The sequence below is a fragment of the Malaya genurostris genome, chromosome 1 (genome assembly GCF_030247185.1).
Source record: "Malaya genurostris strain Urasoe2022 chromosome 1, Malgen_1.1, whole genome shotgun sequence".
NCBI classification, from domain to species: Eukaryota; Metazoa; Arthropoda; class Insecta; order Diptera; family Culicidae; genus Malaya; species Malaya genurostris.
In genome coordinates, this window is record NC_080570.1 from 155,211,457 (window position 1) to 155,230,097 (window position 18,641).

The 18,641-nt window shown below is 39.2% G+C and overlaps 1 protein-coding gene across 1 annotated transcript in view; it reads right to left on the reverse strand.

Moving 5' to 3' along the window:
* The window catches only part of LOC131426294 (neuronal acetylcholine receptor subunit alpha-7), a 325,402-nt gene that overhangs the window by 13,243 nt on the left and 293,518 nt on the right, over positions 1 to 18,641 (reverse strand). Inside the window, exon 9 of the mRNA XM_058588913.1 lies at positions 7,436 to 7,522. Coding sequence (XP_058444896.1) covers positions 7,436 to 7,522 — 87 coding nt within the window. The remainder of the gene's footprint in view (positions 1 to 7,435; positions 7,523 to 18,641) is intronic.

The following is an 18,641-nucleotide window of genomic DNA, read 5'->3' on the forward strand; positions in this document are numbered from 1 at the left end:
CTCTTGTAAAATTCCTCGCCGAAGACCATTTCGGAGAGAACAGTTTTATTGGAAACCAATAACCGTGTGTCACCGGATTCCACTTCACCAAAAACCATTTCACATAGAACAATTTCCCGGAAAACATTTTGAAGAGAGACCCATTTGCCGTTTCATCAAAAGCCGTTCCGTCGTAGGTCGTTTCGACGCAAAACCGAAAGCCATTTCATCGAGACCCGTTTTGCTAAACCAATTTCCTTGATTAATTTGATCGAAAGCACAATAGCGAGAGCTATTTAATAGATCAACTAACGAAGATTTCGGGGAAAACAATTTTGTTGAAAGCCGTTCCATTGAAGGCCAGCTCTGTGGAAAAAAACCACGCCGAAAACCGTTTCGAGTTCAATTGTAAGCCTTTGATCGTGTCACCGAAAATCATTTCACCAAAAACCGGTTTACCATTTCACCGTAAGCCGTTTAACGAAAAAGTCACTTTACTGGAGACTATTTTGTCGAAAACTATTTCGATGTCGTTTCGTCGTAAGTCGTTTTGCCGCAAACCATTCCGCAAGCCGTTTCATTGAAAGTGTTCTTTTTTTTTTGAAACCCATTTTCATCGCAAATTATTTCACCGAATGCCGAAATCTATTTCATCGGAAGCCGTGATTTCAGCGAATGTAGTTTCACCCAAAAACGTTTTACCGAAAGCTATTTGATCGAAAGCCGTTTCGCTAAACCGCTTTCGCTGAGTCAACTCATCGAAAGTCGAATAGCGAGAACTATATCATATGAAAACGAAAGAAGATTTTAGTGAAAACGGTTATACTGAGAGCCGTTTTGCCGAAGGCCGTTTCACTGAAGCTATTTTTGCCGAAAATCATTACAACAGACGCCGTTTTACCTAAAGCCATTTCGCAAAAAGCTGGTAAATGCCTTCGGCCCGGGTTGGCGGTTCAATGCATAGGGCGCTGGTCTAACAAGCCAGTTGTCATATGTTCGAGCCCCGACCTGGAAGGGTTCTCAGTGTCAGTAGGATCCATAGTACTAGCCATGCAATGATTCTGTACACTAAGAATCGGCTGCGAAGTCTATTGAAACAGAAAGGCCAAATTTCACAAAAGGAATCTAATGCCAGGACTTTGCGTTTGGTAAATGCCTTTCCGCCAAAATCCATCAACGAAAACTGTTTCGCTGAAAACCACTGAAAGTCGTTTGCTGAAATCTATTTCGTTAGAATCTGCTTTACCGAAATCCATTTTGAGGCCAAAACTTAGTAAAAGCCATTTCACTGAAAGCAGTTCCACTGAAATCAGTTCCACTGAATATTGTTTCGCTGAAAGCCGTTTCGACAAGTGTCATTTAGTCGGAAGCCTTTATTTTGAGAAATACCTCGCCGAAAACCGTTTTGAATTGCAAGCCATCAATCGTATCAATTAAAATTATTCCATAAAAGAAAAGAGTGAGTTTCACCGCATGCATTTTCGTGAAAACCATTTTGAAGAGACTAAACGGCATTTTCACCGTAAGCCGTTTCGTCAAAACTTACTTTACTGGAGACGATTGATCGAAAGCCGTTTTGCTATTATCGAAAACCAAATCACGAGACCTATTTCATAGTTCAAATTTTACCGAGAACCGCTTTACCGGAACTGATTCCGCAGGATCCGTTTCGTCAAAGGCCGTTTTACTGAAGGTATTTTTTATCTGAAATCATTACGACAGAGCCAAAAGCCACTGCCACTGAAATCCATTTCGTCTAAAATAATTTTGAAGATCAGTTTTACTGAGCACCGTTAGTCGTTTCACCAAAAGCCATTTTCATTTAAAGTAATCACTGAAGTTTCACTGGGGTCGTTTCACCGAAAGTCTGTCCTGAAAACGATTTCTATTTCTAAAATCCGAGATGGTGAAAAAATCGACTCTGGGACATCGAATAATTTTGAGATTTCTGAAATCGGATTTTTTTATGCCCTATGTCTCGGAATTGCCTGAAACGTTGGTAACCAGTGTCATCTCGAAAAAAAATTTTTTGAAAAAAAAATCGATTCTCTTGGATATTTTGAGATTTCTGAAATCGGAAAATTTATTTTGCAGCCTAATATTTTAAAATTGCATGAAACGTCGAAATTTAGTGTTGTCTGAAAAACAGTTTTTTGGAAAAAAAATTGACTCTGGGACATCGAAAAATTATGAGATTTCTGAAATAAGAAAAGTTTTTCGAAGCCGAATGTCTTAGAATTGCAAGAAACATTGAGATCTATAGACTTTTCAAAAAAATTTTTTGTTCTACTCTGGGACATCGAAAAATTATGAGATTTCTGAAAACGGAATTTTTTGTTGAGGCATGACATGTTGGCGTGTAGCGTCTGATCTCGAAAACTTTCATTTTTTTTGGAAAAATCGACTCCGACCTGACGAATTTTGAGATTTCTGAAATAAAAAAATATATACCGAATGTCTTGGAATTGTCTGAAACATCAAAATCTAGAGTCATTTCGAAAATATTTCTTTTGAAAAACTCTCTTTGACATTAAAAAATTTTGAGATTTCTGAAATCGGAAAATTTATTTTGCTGTCTAATGTTTTAAAATTGATTGACATGTTGAGATCTAGTGTCATCTAGAAAACAATTTCTTTAAAAAAAAAATCGACTCTTTTGGGCATCGAAAAATTTGAGATGAAATTGGAAAATTTAATTCGATGCCTAATGTTTTATAATTGCATCGATTGTCGATATATAGTGTAATCTAAAAAAAATTTTGTTTTTAAAAATGGACTCTCTGGGACAACGAAAAATTAAGATTTCTTTTGATGCCTAGTGTCTTAGAATGGCACGAAATGCCGAAATCTAGTGTCATCTCGAAAATAATTTTTTGAAAAAAATTGACTCTCTGAGACATCGAAAAATATAGAGATTTCTGAAAATAGGAATTTTTTATGTGGCTTAATGTCTTAGAATTGTCTGAAACGCCCGTCGACTCTGGGACAATATTTTGGAAAAAAAAATTTCAATAAATTATTTTCGAGATGACTCTAGATTCCGATGTTTCAGACAATTCTAAGACATTAGGATTTTTTTTATTTTGAAAATCTCAACATTCTTCGAGGTCCCAGTCGATTTAAACTCTCTCTGACTCTCTGGGACAATTTTTTTTAATTTTTTGAAAAAAAAATCGACTCTGGGACGTCGAAAAATTTTAAGATTTCTGAAATCGGAAAAAAAATTACTTGATGCCTAATGTCTTAGAATTGTATGAAACGTTGAGATCTAGTGTCATCTCGATAATATTTTTTGAGAAAAAATCGACTCTCTGAGACATCGAAAAATATAGAGATTTCTGAAAATATGAATTTTTTATCAGGCTTAATGTCTTAGAATTGTCTGAAACGCCTGTCGACTCTGGGACAATTTTAATGTTTTGAAAAAAAATCGACTCTGGGACATCGAAAAATTTTGAGATTTCTGAAATCGGAAAATTTTTTTTTTAAGCCTAATGTCTTGTATGAAACGTTGAGATCTAGTGTCATCTCGATAATATTTTTTTGAGAAAAATCGATTCTCTGGGGCATCGAAAAATTTTAAGATTTCTGAAATCGGATTTTTTATGTCTTAGAATTGTTTGAAACGTCTAGTGTCGTCTCGAAATTAATTTTTTGAAAAACATCGACTGGGGCTTTGAAAAATTTTCGATATTTACGACATCGAAAATTGTTTGTTTGATGCCAAATATCTTAGAATTGCTTGAAAGGTCGAGATCTAATGTTATTCCGATTTCTTTTTAAATCGACTGGTACCTCGAAGAATGTTGAGATTTCCGATATAAAAAATAAATTCCTAATGTCTTAGAATTGTCTGAAACATCGGAATCTAGAGTCATCTCGAAAATAATTTTTTGAAAAAAATCGACTATCTGAGGACTTCAAAAAATATAGAGATTTCTGAAAATAGGAATTTTTTATGAGGCTTAATGTCTTAGAATTGTCTGAAACGCCTGTCGACTCTGGGACAATTTTTTTAATTTTTTGAAAAAAATCGACTCTGGGACATCGCAAAATTTTGAGATTTCTTAAATCGGATTTTTTTGATGAAGCTTAATGTCTTAGGATTGCATGAAACGTTGAGATTAAGTGCCGTCTTGAAATTTATTTATCGAAAAATTTTGGCTGGAGTTTTCAATATTTCTGCAATTGAAATTTTTTTTGTTTGATGCCAAATGTCGTAGAATGGCATGAAACGTCGACATATAGCGTCATCTCGAAACTTTTTTTTTCTGGAAAAATCGACTCTCGACCTGGCGAATTTTGAGATTTCCAAATTCAAAAACAAATTTTGTGCCGAATGTCTTAGAACTGCTTAAAACGTCGAAATCTAGTATCATCTCTAAGATTTTTTTTTTTTGACAAAAAACAACTCTCTGGAACATCGAAACATTTCGAGATTTTTAAATCGGATAATTTGCATGGAACATCGAAATCTAGTGCCATCTCGATATTTTTTTGAAAAAAATCGACTTTCTGTCCCAAATTTTGAGATTTCTGAAATCTTCTTCGTTTTTTTACTGCGAATGTCTTAGAACTGTCACGGCTGATTAAATCATAGAGAGATTTAATTGATCACGTCCAATTGCTGACTTGATTGAATTTATCGTACAACTATGCTTTGCACGCATCCTGTACTCGATAAAATACCGTGATAGAGACAAATAGCTCCTTGAAACGACTGAACTAATTACTCTTTGAAAGCCAATAAACTTACGATTGACGAGTGACAATCAAAACAATATCAAGCTATCAAAAATACTGTTCAAAAATAAAATTGTAAATATAGTAACCCTGAGCGCTGCGAAATGGCCGGTAGGAGCGCCAATTTGAAGATTATCAAGTTTGTAGCTTTGAAAATTCTCGAGGTCGACCCGGTGCTGGTGTTTACTGCCGTGAAATGAGATTCGAGTAATCTCCTTCAGTAGGTGGTTTCTGTACCGTATTTCAATTAAAAAAAAAAGACTTGGACTAGGTAATGCCAGAGATATAACCGCGAGCATTGACGTAGTACTGCATTTGATATGTGTATAGATAGTAATTGATTTGATACCATTGGACCGTTCAAGATTTTGTATTGCTGACCATTTGGTTTCCGTCTGTATTCTAGGAAGCAGGGCGGCAGTTTTTTTATTATATTTAGATATATTTATTTATATTTTATTATTATAGAATAATTCTAATCGTCCTTTGGGAAACTCTTAGAAGTGCCGAATAATTGATTTATCTGCGTCGCTCACTTTTCGGTGTATTTTTTCGAATGCAAACGACCAGCAGCTGGATGGTAACGCAATCACTTATCTCAATATTTCAGTGAATGAAACTATTAGTGCGAATTTCGTACTGTGAAAAGTACAGAAAGTAACCAAATTATTCTAAATTTGCACTAAACTGATACTTTTTACCTTCGATTTGCAAAGTAATCTTGATATTTTTTTTGTTTACGTTTCGTCTTAGACTCATCAGTGAATAGCAGTTCATACTGGAGTTTTTGTTTTTAAATCTTTTCTCTGGACCTTCGTCAAATTTTGAGATATCCGAAATCGAAATTTTTTTTTGATGTCAAATATCTTAGAGTTCTAGTGCTATGTCCAAAAATTTTTTTTTAAAGAATCGATCTGGGATTTGAAAAAAAAAATTTAAACTCAAGAATCAGCTGAATGTCTGAGAATTGCATGATATTTCCAGAGCCGATACTAAATGCTTTTTTACTACACCAAATATAGACCGTTTAATGTAATTCTAAGACATTTGCCATCACACAAATTTCCCAATGAGCCGACTTTAAAATAACAAACTTTTGAGCACTATTGTTTTACGAAATTGGATTTGACCCCAAAATATTGGCACCCTAATGTACATGTTAGGTAACATGTTTCGGCAGCCGAAACCATTGAACAGTTTGAAAAAGTGTCAAAACTTCGTCCAGAAGTATGTGTCTGTGTCACCAAATCCAATTTCATTCAGGTCTGAAATTTGGTCTGGTGGCGCCATCGTTTATCAAACACCCGAAACTCACATCCAGATTCAATAAGATAAGTTCAATAATTTAAATCCTTTATCGGCTTGACCCCTCAATCGTAACTGTGAACCATCGAACCCACAGAATAATTGCACCTATAGAATCAACACCGCTGAGAGTGCACCTGTTGCAAATATCAGAATGTAGAGCTCCGTTCCGATAACGGACAAACAATGCAATTTCGCCAGGTGCTTACCATTCAGAATCATCGTTGTTTTCCTTTACACTCGAACGAGCCAGCGGTTAGAAGTCAGAACAAACCGCCTTCCACAAAACGTTTCGTTCTGGCGACGACGGGAACGTTGTAAGCGCTGACTTCTTCCGTCCGGTGAAAGTCGTAGCGACACCTTTCGATGGTAGGACCCTCGACCATCCCCCCATTATTAGTGATGACCCTTTTTGCAACTAACTTTCGCCCGGTGTCATTGTCAGTTTGTGGACCACGCGCCATCCTTCGCCCACAACCACAACCGTTACAACTTTAATTCCCGGCGGTTGCTCTTCCGATGATTGCTTCTCGTTAAGAGGGGGTAAGTTTCTCGTCGTTAAACCAGGGGGTAACCGGTTTTTTTTTCTCGCACGTTTTTGCGACTGAATGAATTTAAAGTGCTCCGGAGATGTCTTTCTCGTTACTTTGCTTGCTGTCGGATCGAAGTGATTCGTGCCCCGGTGACGAACCTTCACCCAAAAAAAAAAGTTTCAAACCCGCAACTGCCATCGTCACGTACTTTTCAATGTCTTCGGATATCCCACTGGGGCGGGCGAAGATGGTTTGCAGATGATACATGCAAACAAAACGGAATTGCCTTCTCAATTTCTCAGGGGTCAAACTTTCCACCGGTATTCTCTACTGCAGTGGGGCAACAAAAACAGGCTTCCCTAATAGTCGGACGTGCGCTTTTTCCTATTGGCTATCAACGACGCGTTGATTGACGTGAACACAGCAGGCGAGGAACAGGTTCGTTCCGTTTCCGAGAGACGTCAGGTAATTGATCCGATCAGCGGTTACTTGATTGGGAGTTTATTGAGTTTACTCGAGACTTCGACCGGCAGAACTTTTCCCGGCTAACAAATGGGTTTCTTCTGGGAGTGAAACGTGCTCGGTCGGTCGGTCGGTCGTTTGCTAAGTGGTTGTAGTGGTTTCTGGTGGAACTGTGACGATAATTAATTCCGACTTTATTGTGGTTTTTGTAAAGTGGTTCAGGTGATTTTGTAACCTCTCGATTCTCGAGCTTTTTCCGGAAAGCAATGGGACGGAATTGCAAAGTTTGTGTGAAGGAGATCGAAAGATTTTTTTTTCTGGCATCGTTCAGAAACAGCTGGATTGAATTTTAAGAAAGTTTCGAAAAGTTTCCCTAATTGGAATTGAGCTAAATATTTGCACTCAGCACTTACCTAGCAGAGGCACAGCATCCGAAGTGGCCGGCATGGTTTCCGCCACCATGTTAAGGAAGACAGTGAGTGACAGCAGAATGGTGACTCCTGAAAAAAATGGAAGAATAAAATAAACATCGTTTAAATGAACAACGAAACGAAACGACATTCTGCTGCAAATGATAAATTATCTCGAACCCGGCGACCCAAAACGGGGATAAAAAAAAACAAAATATGTAACAACTCATCTTCAACGGAACTGACTTTTACGCGGGCGGCTAGGGAAAACAAAGATAAACAAACATTATCTATTAGTAGCTTGGTTTTTATATTTGAGAAAGGTTTACTCAAACAAACCGTTTTTCTACTCTGACGGGCCACGAAAGGAAAATTGTAATTAGGGAAATTAAACCCAGAAATTAATTCCGGTTATGTTTCGTTTAGCGTTGTTTGTTTTTTTCCGTTTGCTCCTTCTTCCACTGCGTAGAAGCCATGGTACTGTTGCGTAGTTCAATGAGTACTTTTAACAGTGCCACTCATCGCAGCAAGCGTTTGCCATAATGGTGTCTGTCAACAAGCCAAGCCAGGAAAAGTTTTCTGTTGTTGTGGTTTTTGCTTTTCTCGTATTGAAAAAGGTTATGCAATCACTGTGAAAACCGACTTTTGAACCGAGGCTCGAAGGGCCAAGTGTCATATACCATTCGACTCAGTTCGTCTAGATCAGAAAATGTTAATTTGAAAGAAAATGAATTTCAAGGAAGTGTTAAATGACAATGTAAAGAGCAGCAATTTCTTCGAGAATGGTTAATCAATTTCTATAGTTTGTAGCTCTTGTCAGCAAATGACCAAATAATCAAGCTTACGTTGCATCGATTCCCAGTTTCCGGTTTCGGAGGTACTGGAAGTATTGATCAAAAATTCAAAAATGGGACTCTCTCAGTCAGCAGCAGCAATAACCAATCCAGAACTTTTAGGTTTCAACTTCAGAATTCTGGAAAAAATAGAATAGGATATGAATTTTATATCAGGATTCTGGAACTAAATTTTGTATCTGAAATCCGAACCTGTATTTCAGAACTGACTTCTTCTGAACCAGAGTTCAATCCTGAATTTAGTTTCATAAATCAATTCCTGAACTCAGTTCCAGAATTGATTTCCAGGATTTACGTTCAGAATTCAGACCTGCTGCATGCTGGAACTAAATTCGGAACTTGGAATCTGTTTATTTATTTAGGTTCGACGTTAAAGTTCAGAATTTAGTCCCAGAATTTAATTCGGAACCTGTAAATTGGATTCTGAAAATAAGCTCAGTTCCAGAGTTCTAGAACTAAATTTATGAATTGAATTATGCATTTTGATTTCGAGCCTGAGTTTTGAAAAGTTCTGTCCTATGTTTCGAACTTAAATCTTGAATTAATATCCATTTGCTGAATTCTGGTCCACAATTTAGGCTCTGGGGTAGATCAATAAATGATGTACTCAACAGTTGTAAACATTGGATAAATTCCGCAAATCGGTTCTTTCCATTAAAATATTCCTAATGTATTAGACGAAATTTTCCTCCACAGAATGTGTTTGTCGTCAATAAGCCGTACTTCAGTGTAAAGACTGTCCCAGAAAGTATGGACGCAACCAAAAACCGCTGCAATTTCGCAATGGTTCAGAATCTGTCCATTTTTATGACTGCGTCCCGTTGTTTACACTCTTCTCTAACCACTTGTGCACTTGTTTATTCGTTTTCATTAGTTTGTTTCGAAATGCGTGGACTTTCAGCAGAACAACGTCGAAAAATTGTGTACAAATGGTGCACAGAACGCGAACTGTCACTGAGAAAGATAGTAAAAATGGAAGGAGTAAGTGAAAAAGCCGTGCGAAATGCAATCAGGAAGTTCGGTGAGGATAACACCTTTGAGGATAAACCGGAAACAAGTAAAAAAAAAGGTCCTGCTAACCCTCAGTTGGATAAACGTATACTGAAGGCGTTCGAGCAAAAGAAGGAGGTTTCAGTTCGGGATGTAGCCAAAAAAGTGGCCACTTCGAAGTCAAATGTTCTTCGTGCTAAAGAACATTTGAATCTTCGAACCTATAAGAAGCAGAAACAACCAAAACGTAGTCCGAAACAAGACGCATCGATCAGGCCGAGGGTTCGAAAACTGTACAATACGATTCTTGCTGGAAATTTGAACTGCATAATCATGGACGACGAAACCTACGTGAAACTCGATTACAAAATCCTTGCCGGGACCACAATATTATACGGTGCGAGAAGGGTAAGTGTTAAACCAGTCCGGGACATCGATTGAAGTCGAAAAATTTGGTAAGAAAGCTATGGTCTGGCAAGCAATTTGTAGCTGCGGTAAGATTTCGAAACCTTTCATCACCACTGCTTCAATGATCAGCGAAACATACATCAAGGAATGTTTACAAAAACGACTTCTACTCATGATTCGAAGCCACAAGGATCCTGTCGTCTTCTGGCCAGATCTTGCTTCTTGCCACTACTCGAAATCAACGGTAGAATGGTATACTACCAAAAATGCCATTTTCGTCCCAAATTGCCCACAACTTCGACCAATTGAGGAATTTTGGGCATTAACGAAGGCACATCTTAGGAAACATGTCTCGGCAGCCGAAACCATTCAACAGTTCGAAAAAGATTGGAAAAAATTGTCAAAACTTGTCGCCAAGAAGTCTGTACGGAATTTAATGAGGAACGTTCGCAAGAAGATGCGCCAGCTAGTCTACAGTGGCTAAGTAGCAAATGTTGAGAACAATATTCTGTTGCTGTAGTCTGATATTATCAGTTTATCGAATTAAATTTGAATATCTAACACTTGTGAATAATTCACAGCGAAATCAAAGTGCGTCCATACTTTCTGGGACAGTCTTTATTCACGGAGATATGGATTATTCCGTCATATCCCAAATAGATGAAATGACGCTTGGAATGGAAATTAGACACAATTTTCAATACAATCATTTCTGAGTGATTGAAGGATTGATTGGCCACGAACGACGAACGACGCAGGTTAAAGCTAAGTTAAAATAAACTGCATAGTAAAAATTATAATAATAATAATAATAATAATAATAATAATAATAATAATAATAATAATAATAATAATAATAATAATAATAATAAAAATAATAATATTATAATAACACTCTTCAGCATAGTATTTTGGCTCAATTTGTTTTTCAGCGCGGTTCCTTTTTGGCAACTTAATTGTTAATTACTTGACAGTGATGTTAACACATGGGCTGAAAAGTCCCCGGGCCTAACAAAGAGAACACAAGTTCAGCGCCGCTGTAACATTTCAATACCACTTTTGTAGAACGATTTATCTTTTGCCTCAAAATAGGCCTCAGTTTCAGCGATAACCTCTTCATTCGTGCGAAATTTCTTACCGGTCTGCGAACAGCCAGTAGTCGCTGGGAGCCAAATCTGGCGAATACGGTGGATGTAGGAGCAATTCAAAGTTCAATTCATGCAGTTTTGCCATGGTTTTGATTGACTTGTGACACGATGCGTTGGTCTTGATGAATAAATTTTTTTTTCTTTGCCATATGCGGTCGGCTCTTTACAATTTCAGCCTTCAAACGCTACAATAACGCTATATAATAATCACTGTTAATGGTATTTCCTTTCTCAAGATAGTCGCACATCCCAAAATACCGAGGCCATAACCTTTCCAGCCGATTGTTGAGCTTTCGAGCGCTTTGGACGAGGTTCGCCAGTTGCTGTCCACTTAGATGACGATCGTTTTGATTCCGAAGTGAAGTGATAAATCCACGTTTTATCCATTGTCACATATCGAAGCAAAAATTCCGGTTTTGTTACGTTTAAACATATCCAAAAACTGCTCAGAATCATCAACACGTTCTCGTTTTCGGTCAACAGTGAGTAAACGCGGCACTCACTTTGAATCGAGCTTTCTCATAGTCAAATGCTCATGGAATATGAAGCCAACACGTTCTTTCGATATCTTTACGATATCAGCTAACTCACGTAACTTACCTTTTCGATCATTTAAAACGATTTTGTAGATTTTTTTATGTTTCCTGGTGTTACCGCCTCATTTGGACCGTCCACTACGTTCTGCATCATCGGTGTCTCTACGACCACGTCTGCAAACCAGCAACGTTTAGTTGTTGTTTCAGATGGGGCGGAATCTCCATAACACTTTCCCATCAAGAAGCAGTTTAAAATTAAAACACGAAATTGTTTTTGATCCATTGTGCTGAAAATAACAAAAGTACCGTTACTCTTAGCATAATAACTCACCAACTAATGAATAGAATATCATGAAATTTTAACAGCTGTCGTTTAAAGGTTAGTATTAACAGGGTGGCTGCAATAAAACTAGCGCCATCTAGGTGTTAGGCCCTTAGGTGTTAAACTTATATGGGAAATTCTGCATTATTTTCGAATTCAAAGTGATAACCCAAAAATTTGTATAACTAAATTTTACGCCGCAAACGTCCGTAACTAGGTTAAAGCCGGATGTCAATGAACAGATTATAACTGTCTCCAACTACAACCACTGAAGAAAATTGTGATTTATAATTAGAAAATGGCCTCGACATCTTAGAGCTGTGCCTAACCAGAGGGGGGGGGGTACAACATATTATTCACGATCAAAAACTTATCACTTTCTCAGAGAGTAAATTTTGAAAAGGCGCCTCATAGCAGAGTAAGAAGTTTATAATATGGTGATAAAAAAAGCTCTCCATAAAAAATAGCTCTAGTCTATTTCAGAGGGACACGAGCTTCCACCAATGAGAGAAAATCTCGATGAAAGCATCGTGATAACAGTGCTTCTAGGATTGTGTTATCTATGAGCTTATAGTTTCCGAACGGGAATGGTTTATAGGTTTGTGAGAAAATGCTACGATTGTTGTGTCAAATGGGTTTTGTACGTTTCACTTTACGAACTAGATACAGAAAAACAACAACAGCGAGAAACAAGCAATACATTTATGAACTCACATTACTACCTCGAGGACGACATAACTCACCGAAAAACTATTCTGATCAGGGACCAGAAGTTATAGTATTTTCTTCGTGAACAAAAATCAAATAACTAGATATTTGAATACCAATTTATCTATTTGCCGGAAAGTGAGCAGCATTTCCTCCGTACCGAAACGAACCAGACATCCAATTGTAAAGTTTTCGGGTTTGCTATTTTCTTTCCCGTTTCCGGTTTGTCTTTCCGAGTCCCGGAATGGATGGCCAATACCCGGAGGGGACAACGAAATAAATTTGCGCGGAATTATTCCCGGCAAGAATCTCGATTCACTCCGCTGCCGGTTTCTCCCACGGTTGCTCTCTCTTTCTCTCCGTCCCAAGGGCAGATGTGTTCCAGATAAGTTTTCCTTCCCGGGTTTGCCCCGTCATGAGCGGAAGAAAGTTTGTCGCCACGATAAATTAGAAATTCCGGAAAACAAGAGCATATGCTTCCACCCGAAAACTACCAGGAAGATGTTCTGCTAACGAGAACCAGGAGGAATGGTGAGAAAGGCACTGCACGGAATTACATTCCGGAATATCAAAGCGGACCAAAACGAAACCAAACGTATTTACTTCCGGTTACCGTTCGACCAACGGTCAGTTTCCACGGTAGGTTGGACAGGTCCAGAAAAGCGGACAAGATCCAGGTTAGGTAGGTTAGGGCGACACCGGGAATAGTTTGAATTTAAAATTCGTTTCCATCTGCTAAGGCCACCGTGTTTCGGTGAAGATACGACGGGAAGGACTCATTGGCGAAATAGTTGGCCCAACGCCAGGATCACACATTCTCCGGAATGAAATCGAGTTCTCGAAAGACACAAGCAAGAAAAAAAAACACACACACACAAACACAAAAGTCAGTAGCGATTTATTTTCTTCGATGCAAATGTAATTTCTCTTATGGTTCGGACCAGTGACCAGTATTGAAGCCTTCTTTCAGCTGCATATGAGCCCGCTGGCCCCTGCTTCCTGGGGTTTCCTTATTTGCGGTGTTGTAACTTTTTCGGTATTTTGGCAAGGTGCACGACGACCCGGTAGCAAAGAATTCGGCAAGCTCGTAAATAAGACCGAGTTGACAGTTGCCGAAAATTTTCTCCGGTTCCATATCTCTTCGGCAGCTTATCTGCAGTGGTACACTTCGGTGAGCAGGCAAAGGTTAATCGGTTGCAGATATGTGAGTGTGTGTGAACAGATTTGGTTTTTAGCTTGCTGATGATGATGATGCTGCTGCCTTCGGATGTGGCTGCCGGGCACAGTTTAGATCCGAAAAGTGTTTCTCGTTATGTTTGTGGTGACGCAAAAACAACCAACTGACACGGAATTACTACTGCCACTGAAGTACCGGGGTTGGAGTGGGGCCAGAAAAAAAAGCACACAGCTTCAGTAATTCCCCTGATGACATGGCGAATTTAATTTATCAACCGCATTTGTGACGTTTAAATTTTACGATTTTGATTCTCATCCCAATAAGTGATCACATTGCAATCGATCGGAACGAGTTCTGTGGAGGGTTGAAAAATCACTCTTTAATTAAATTCCAACGGAAAATATTATTTTTTTACGCCACTCAGCAGTTCAACATAAACCACTAGGCAATCTAATGTTAAAATGCTGAGTGGCGTGGTGGTTCAACATGAACTGCTATGCACTGATGAGTCGAAGACGAAACAAAAAAAAAAACAAAAACAGTCATTTGCGTTCAGTACAAACCGGTTTCTTGTAACCGAGCTCCTAAGTGTAATTTTCGACTATGGATTCAATGACTCTCATAGTAACTGAATAAAATCACGAAAAATTGGAACGACTAAAAACTGTCCCAGAAAGTATGGACGCACTTTGATTTCGCTGTAAATAATTCACATGTGTTAGATATTCAAATTTTATTCGATAAACTGATAATATCAAACTACAGCAACAGAATATTCTTCTCAACATTTGCTACTTAGCCATTGTAGACTAGCTGGCGCATCTTCTTGCGAACGTTCCTCATTAAATTCCGTACAGACTTCTTGGCGACAAGTTTTGACAATTTTTTCCAATCTTTTTCGAACTGTTGAATGGTTTCGGCTGCCGAGACATGTTTCCTAAGATGTGCCTTCGTTAATGCCCAAAATTCCTTAATTGGTCGAAGTTGTGGGCAATTTGGTGGATTCATGTCTTTTGGGATGAAAGTGACATTTTTGGTAGTACCTTATGATCAAAAAAGAACCCGAATTTTATTAAAAAACGCAGAATTACAATTTTTAATAAATTTCCTTATTATCGCCTTCAAAATACTCTCCTCCTGCGCCAATACATACATGCCCACGCTTGATCCAATTTTCCATACAAGTTTTATAGGCCGCCGAAGGTATGGCCTTTAGTTCACGCAGCAAATTCTCTTTTATGGTCTCTATGGTCTCAAAACGCGTTCCCCGCAATGGCAATTTGAGTCTGGGGAAGAGGAAAAAGTCACACGGGGCCATATCTGGAGAGTACGGTGCTTGGTTAATGATATTGGTTGAGTTTTTGGCCAAAAACTGCGACACAACCAACATCAACACGACGCTGTTTTTGAATGAAATTCAGCTTTTTTGGCACCAGCCGAGAAGCGACGCGTTTCAAACCCAAAACATCAGTTAAAATGTGTTCGGCTGATCCATAAGAGATGCCCAACAACACAGCAATCTCTCTAATCGGGACAGAACGATTTTGCAACACGATTTGCTTCGCCGATTCAATGTTTTCTTCAGTAACAGATGTTGTTGGGCGGCCAGGGATCTCATCATGATCCAAGCTTGTACGACCACCTTTGAAGCGTTTATACCACTCGTATGCCTGTGTTTTTCCTAGACACGATTCACCAAAGGCCTTTTCTAACATTTTCAACGTTTCGGAACACTTAAATCCATGTGCAACACAAAATTTGATGCACGCACGTTGTTCTAAATTTTCATCCATTATAAAAATCGCCACACAAAATTTTTTCAACTTCTTTGTATAGACGCCAAACAAAAACTAATCGTACGATATGCGTCAAAATTTGACAGAATGTGTATAAAAGTGTTGCCAACGTTGAGAGAATAAAAGTTTACCGATTGGACAAGCGCGGGAATTTTAAAATGAAAATTCCGGTTCTTCTTTGATTTTAAGGTATAGTGTGGTAGCATCGATTTTTTTAGTTTTTCATCCACGACTACAAATGGCCCGCCAAATAAAATATTTTTAGGAAAATTTTTAGGAAACACCTTCGTCTCCAGTCTCCGTCGTGCATTGGACGGAGACACTTTGCACCACCATCCCCATAAGATCATGCCATTGTCGGTTTGCAAGTGCTCCAAAAATGTTAAATGAACATTTCGCTCGCTGCATAAACAAGCAAATATTGTACAGTTTTCTGCAGTTTGCTGTCGAATGCAATGGGAATGCAATTTGTGCTCTGTTGTTGGGGGAGGGCATTGCAGTTTGCTGTTTTCTTTCTTTTTTCTTTCCTTCTGTCTTTCTCTGTCTTACACAGTTGGGAAACGAACCGGGCCGGTTCCAGTGTTTGACTTCATCCGACGGAACAAACAAGAATTTGTACAGTTAAATTACATTTGTTTTGAGACACTGTTTGGTGGCAACTTTCTTTCGTTTGGCACCGACCGAGTTGATGGTGTCGAAATGGGCGCTGCTAACGAGAAACTTGATCACAACTCAACCCTCACCATCGTCGTCAGTTCATTGGGGGAAGGTGGGCAATTTGGCACAAGTGACTACTTCATGCAAATTGTGTAACCAATCGACAAGTTTGTCCACCACCAACCAGGCTGTCGGAAGTCTCCAGTCTCCGGGGACGGATGGAACATGTTTAAAAATTACCAGTTGTATAAAATTTGCTAAACGACGACCGACGTGTTTTTCTTCGTCCCAAACCAGCTGGCCGTTATTCGGGACCAATTTCCCAGAGGCTGTCCGTTTGAAACGTTGGCCAGAAAGCAGCGTCTACACAGTTTGGTATGTACACTGGACTGTCGGGGGATGGTTGTTGATTGCGATATGCAGAGCCGCACTGTTCCATTCACTTGTTCCATCGTTCGTTCGTTGGTTGCTTTGTCGGTTGATAGTTGTTTATGTCAATTTAGATTACATGCATCCACCCACAAACAGATCCGGAATATTGCAGCCCGCAGCAAACTCTTTGCGCAAAAGTCTGCATCCGATCCGGAGAAACCGTTCATTCACGGATGAATTACATGTCGTAATCACAAAACAGGGCAAACACCAAACCGACCGGAGGAATCGATAGAAGATGGATCTGTTCCATGTACGAAACTCACCAAACATCGGCGATTTGTGTGTGAACACGTTTGATCCGGGGAACCGTTGCGCCAAATTGGACAAGTGTTAACGTTTGACTATGAAAATGATTCGTCTTCTTGAAGCTAGGAAAATTGATTTAAACTGTCATTACTTCAATCAAACGTTTGTTAGCTTAGCAGAGAGATGTGCAAAGTTGAAGTGCTTAGGATTCACTCCACTGTAGGGCTACTTCTGCCGATTTTGCTTCTCATCACGGTTAACTGAAACAAGCCAAATGAAATGATGAAAACAAGAATAAAACAACACACTACTAGTAACTATCCTGCAACTGGGTTCGGAACTGCTTTTCGCCTCACTTTGTGGTAGATTGCTGTTGTTGTTGTTGTTGTTTATTTATATGAAAACATTGAAAAGTTACTGCCAACGAGCGCCAACAAAAACACCCCAACTCAGAACGGGTTGCTTGGTTTTTCCAACGTGGGAAGATGAGAAATCCTAGCATGGCAGTCTCTAATGATTACTGCTGCTGCTGCCGTTGCTACAGTTGTGGTAAAAGCTGACGAGAAACTGACTGTGAGACGGCAAAAAAAAATGAAAATCAAGCAGATGAACCAAGTTGGAACGTTGAGAGCAGGAAAAAAACTGCAACGTTTCAGTGAAATAGAACGGAAAAATTAGTGAGAAAGTCATAACCGGAACACGACGCGGCCGACAAGAGTCTTGTCCCCACTCGAGGAGAAACAACGGCAGTAACGCCTGGCAGTCTGGAAGTAGAAGCAGCAGCAGGCCGTGCCGTCGTCGAATGTTACAATGAACTGACTGTTTTTTTTTGCTTTGGCGGGAAAAACATAGCCCACTCAGATCGGAAAGCCACCGACAAAAGGGTGTTTGACGCGTTGAAATGCAGTCATTCGAAAATGTGACGCATGAAAATGCTTAGAGTGAATCATGGTTTCATGGAGGGAAATCGAACTTCTGGTGACACTTTCTACGTCGGGGGTTCGTCGTTTCGTGAATGGATGTGATGAATTTCCGGCATGATTTCGGTTTGAAAAATAACCGCAAGGAATATAATTTGAATCTTTGAAATTGAATAATATTTGCATTCTAATTTATATCAGGTGTACAACTTTGCTTCCGCCGTTTTCCGATTGGTGGCTGTACCGGCTGAGGCTGGTTAAAATACACAGATGATAATGCCTTTAAAGTGAGTGTGTACAGTGCCTAACGAATTGTCATCGACGTTTCAGTGCAGTTGGTCTTGTTTTCATATTATTCACGCTCGAAAATGTCTGTTTATGTGCCCAATTCTCGCCATTTGCGGGAAGTTTTACTTTTCTGTTACAATTCGAAATAAATGCAGCTGAAGCGCATCGAATGCTCTCAGAAACTTACGGTGATGCTGCTCTGAGTAGAAGAACGTGTCGGGAGTAGTTTCAACGTTTTAAAAATGGTGATTTCGATGTCGACATGGTGGTGGAAGAGAAAAAAACCTTCAAAGATAAACAACTAGAAGCATTGCTTGATGAAGATTCGTGCAAACCCAAGAAGAGCTTGCCGAATCGTTTAGAGTGAGTCAGCAAGCCATTTCAAAACGTCTCAAGGCCCTGGGTATGATTCAGAAAGAAGGAAACTGAGTGCCGTACGAGTTGAAACCGAGGGACATCGAGCGCCGTCTATTTGTATGTGAGCAACTGCTTCAAAGACAAAATCGAAATGGGTTTTTACATCGAATCGTAAACGGTGGTTCGATACGATAATCCTAAACGCAGAAAATTATGGGGAAAGCCCGGGCATGCTACTTTGTCGAAGGCAAAACCGAATATTCACGGCGCTAAGATGTTGATTTGTTGTATATGGTGGGATCAGCTCGGTGTGATTTACTACGAGCTATTAAAACCGGGTGAAACCATCACAGGAGATCGCTACCGA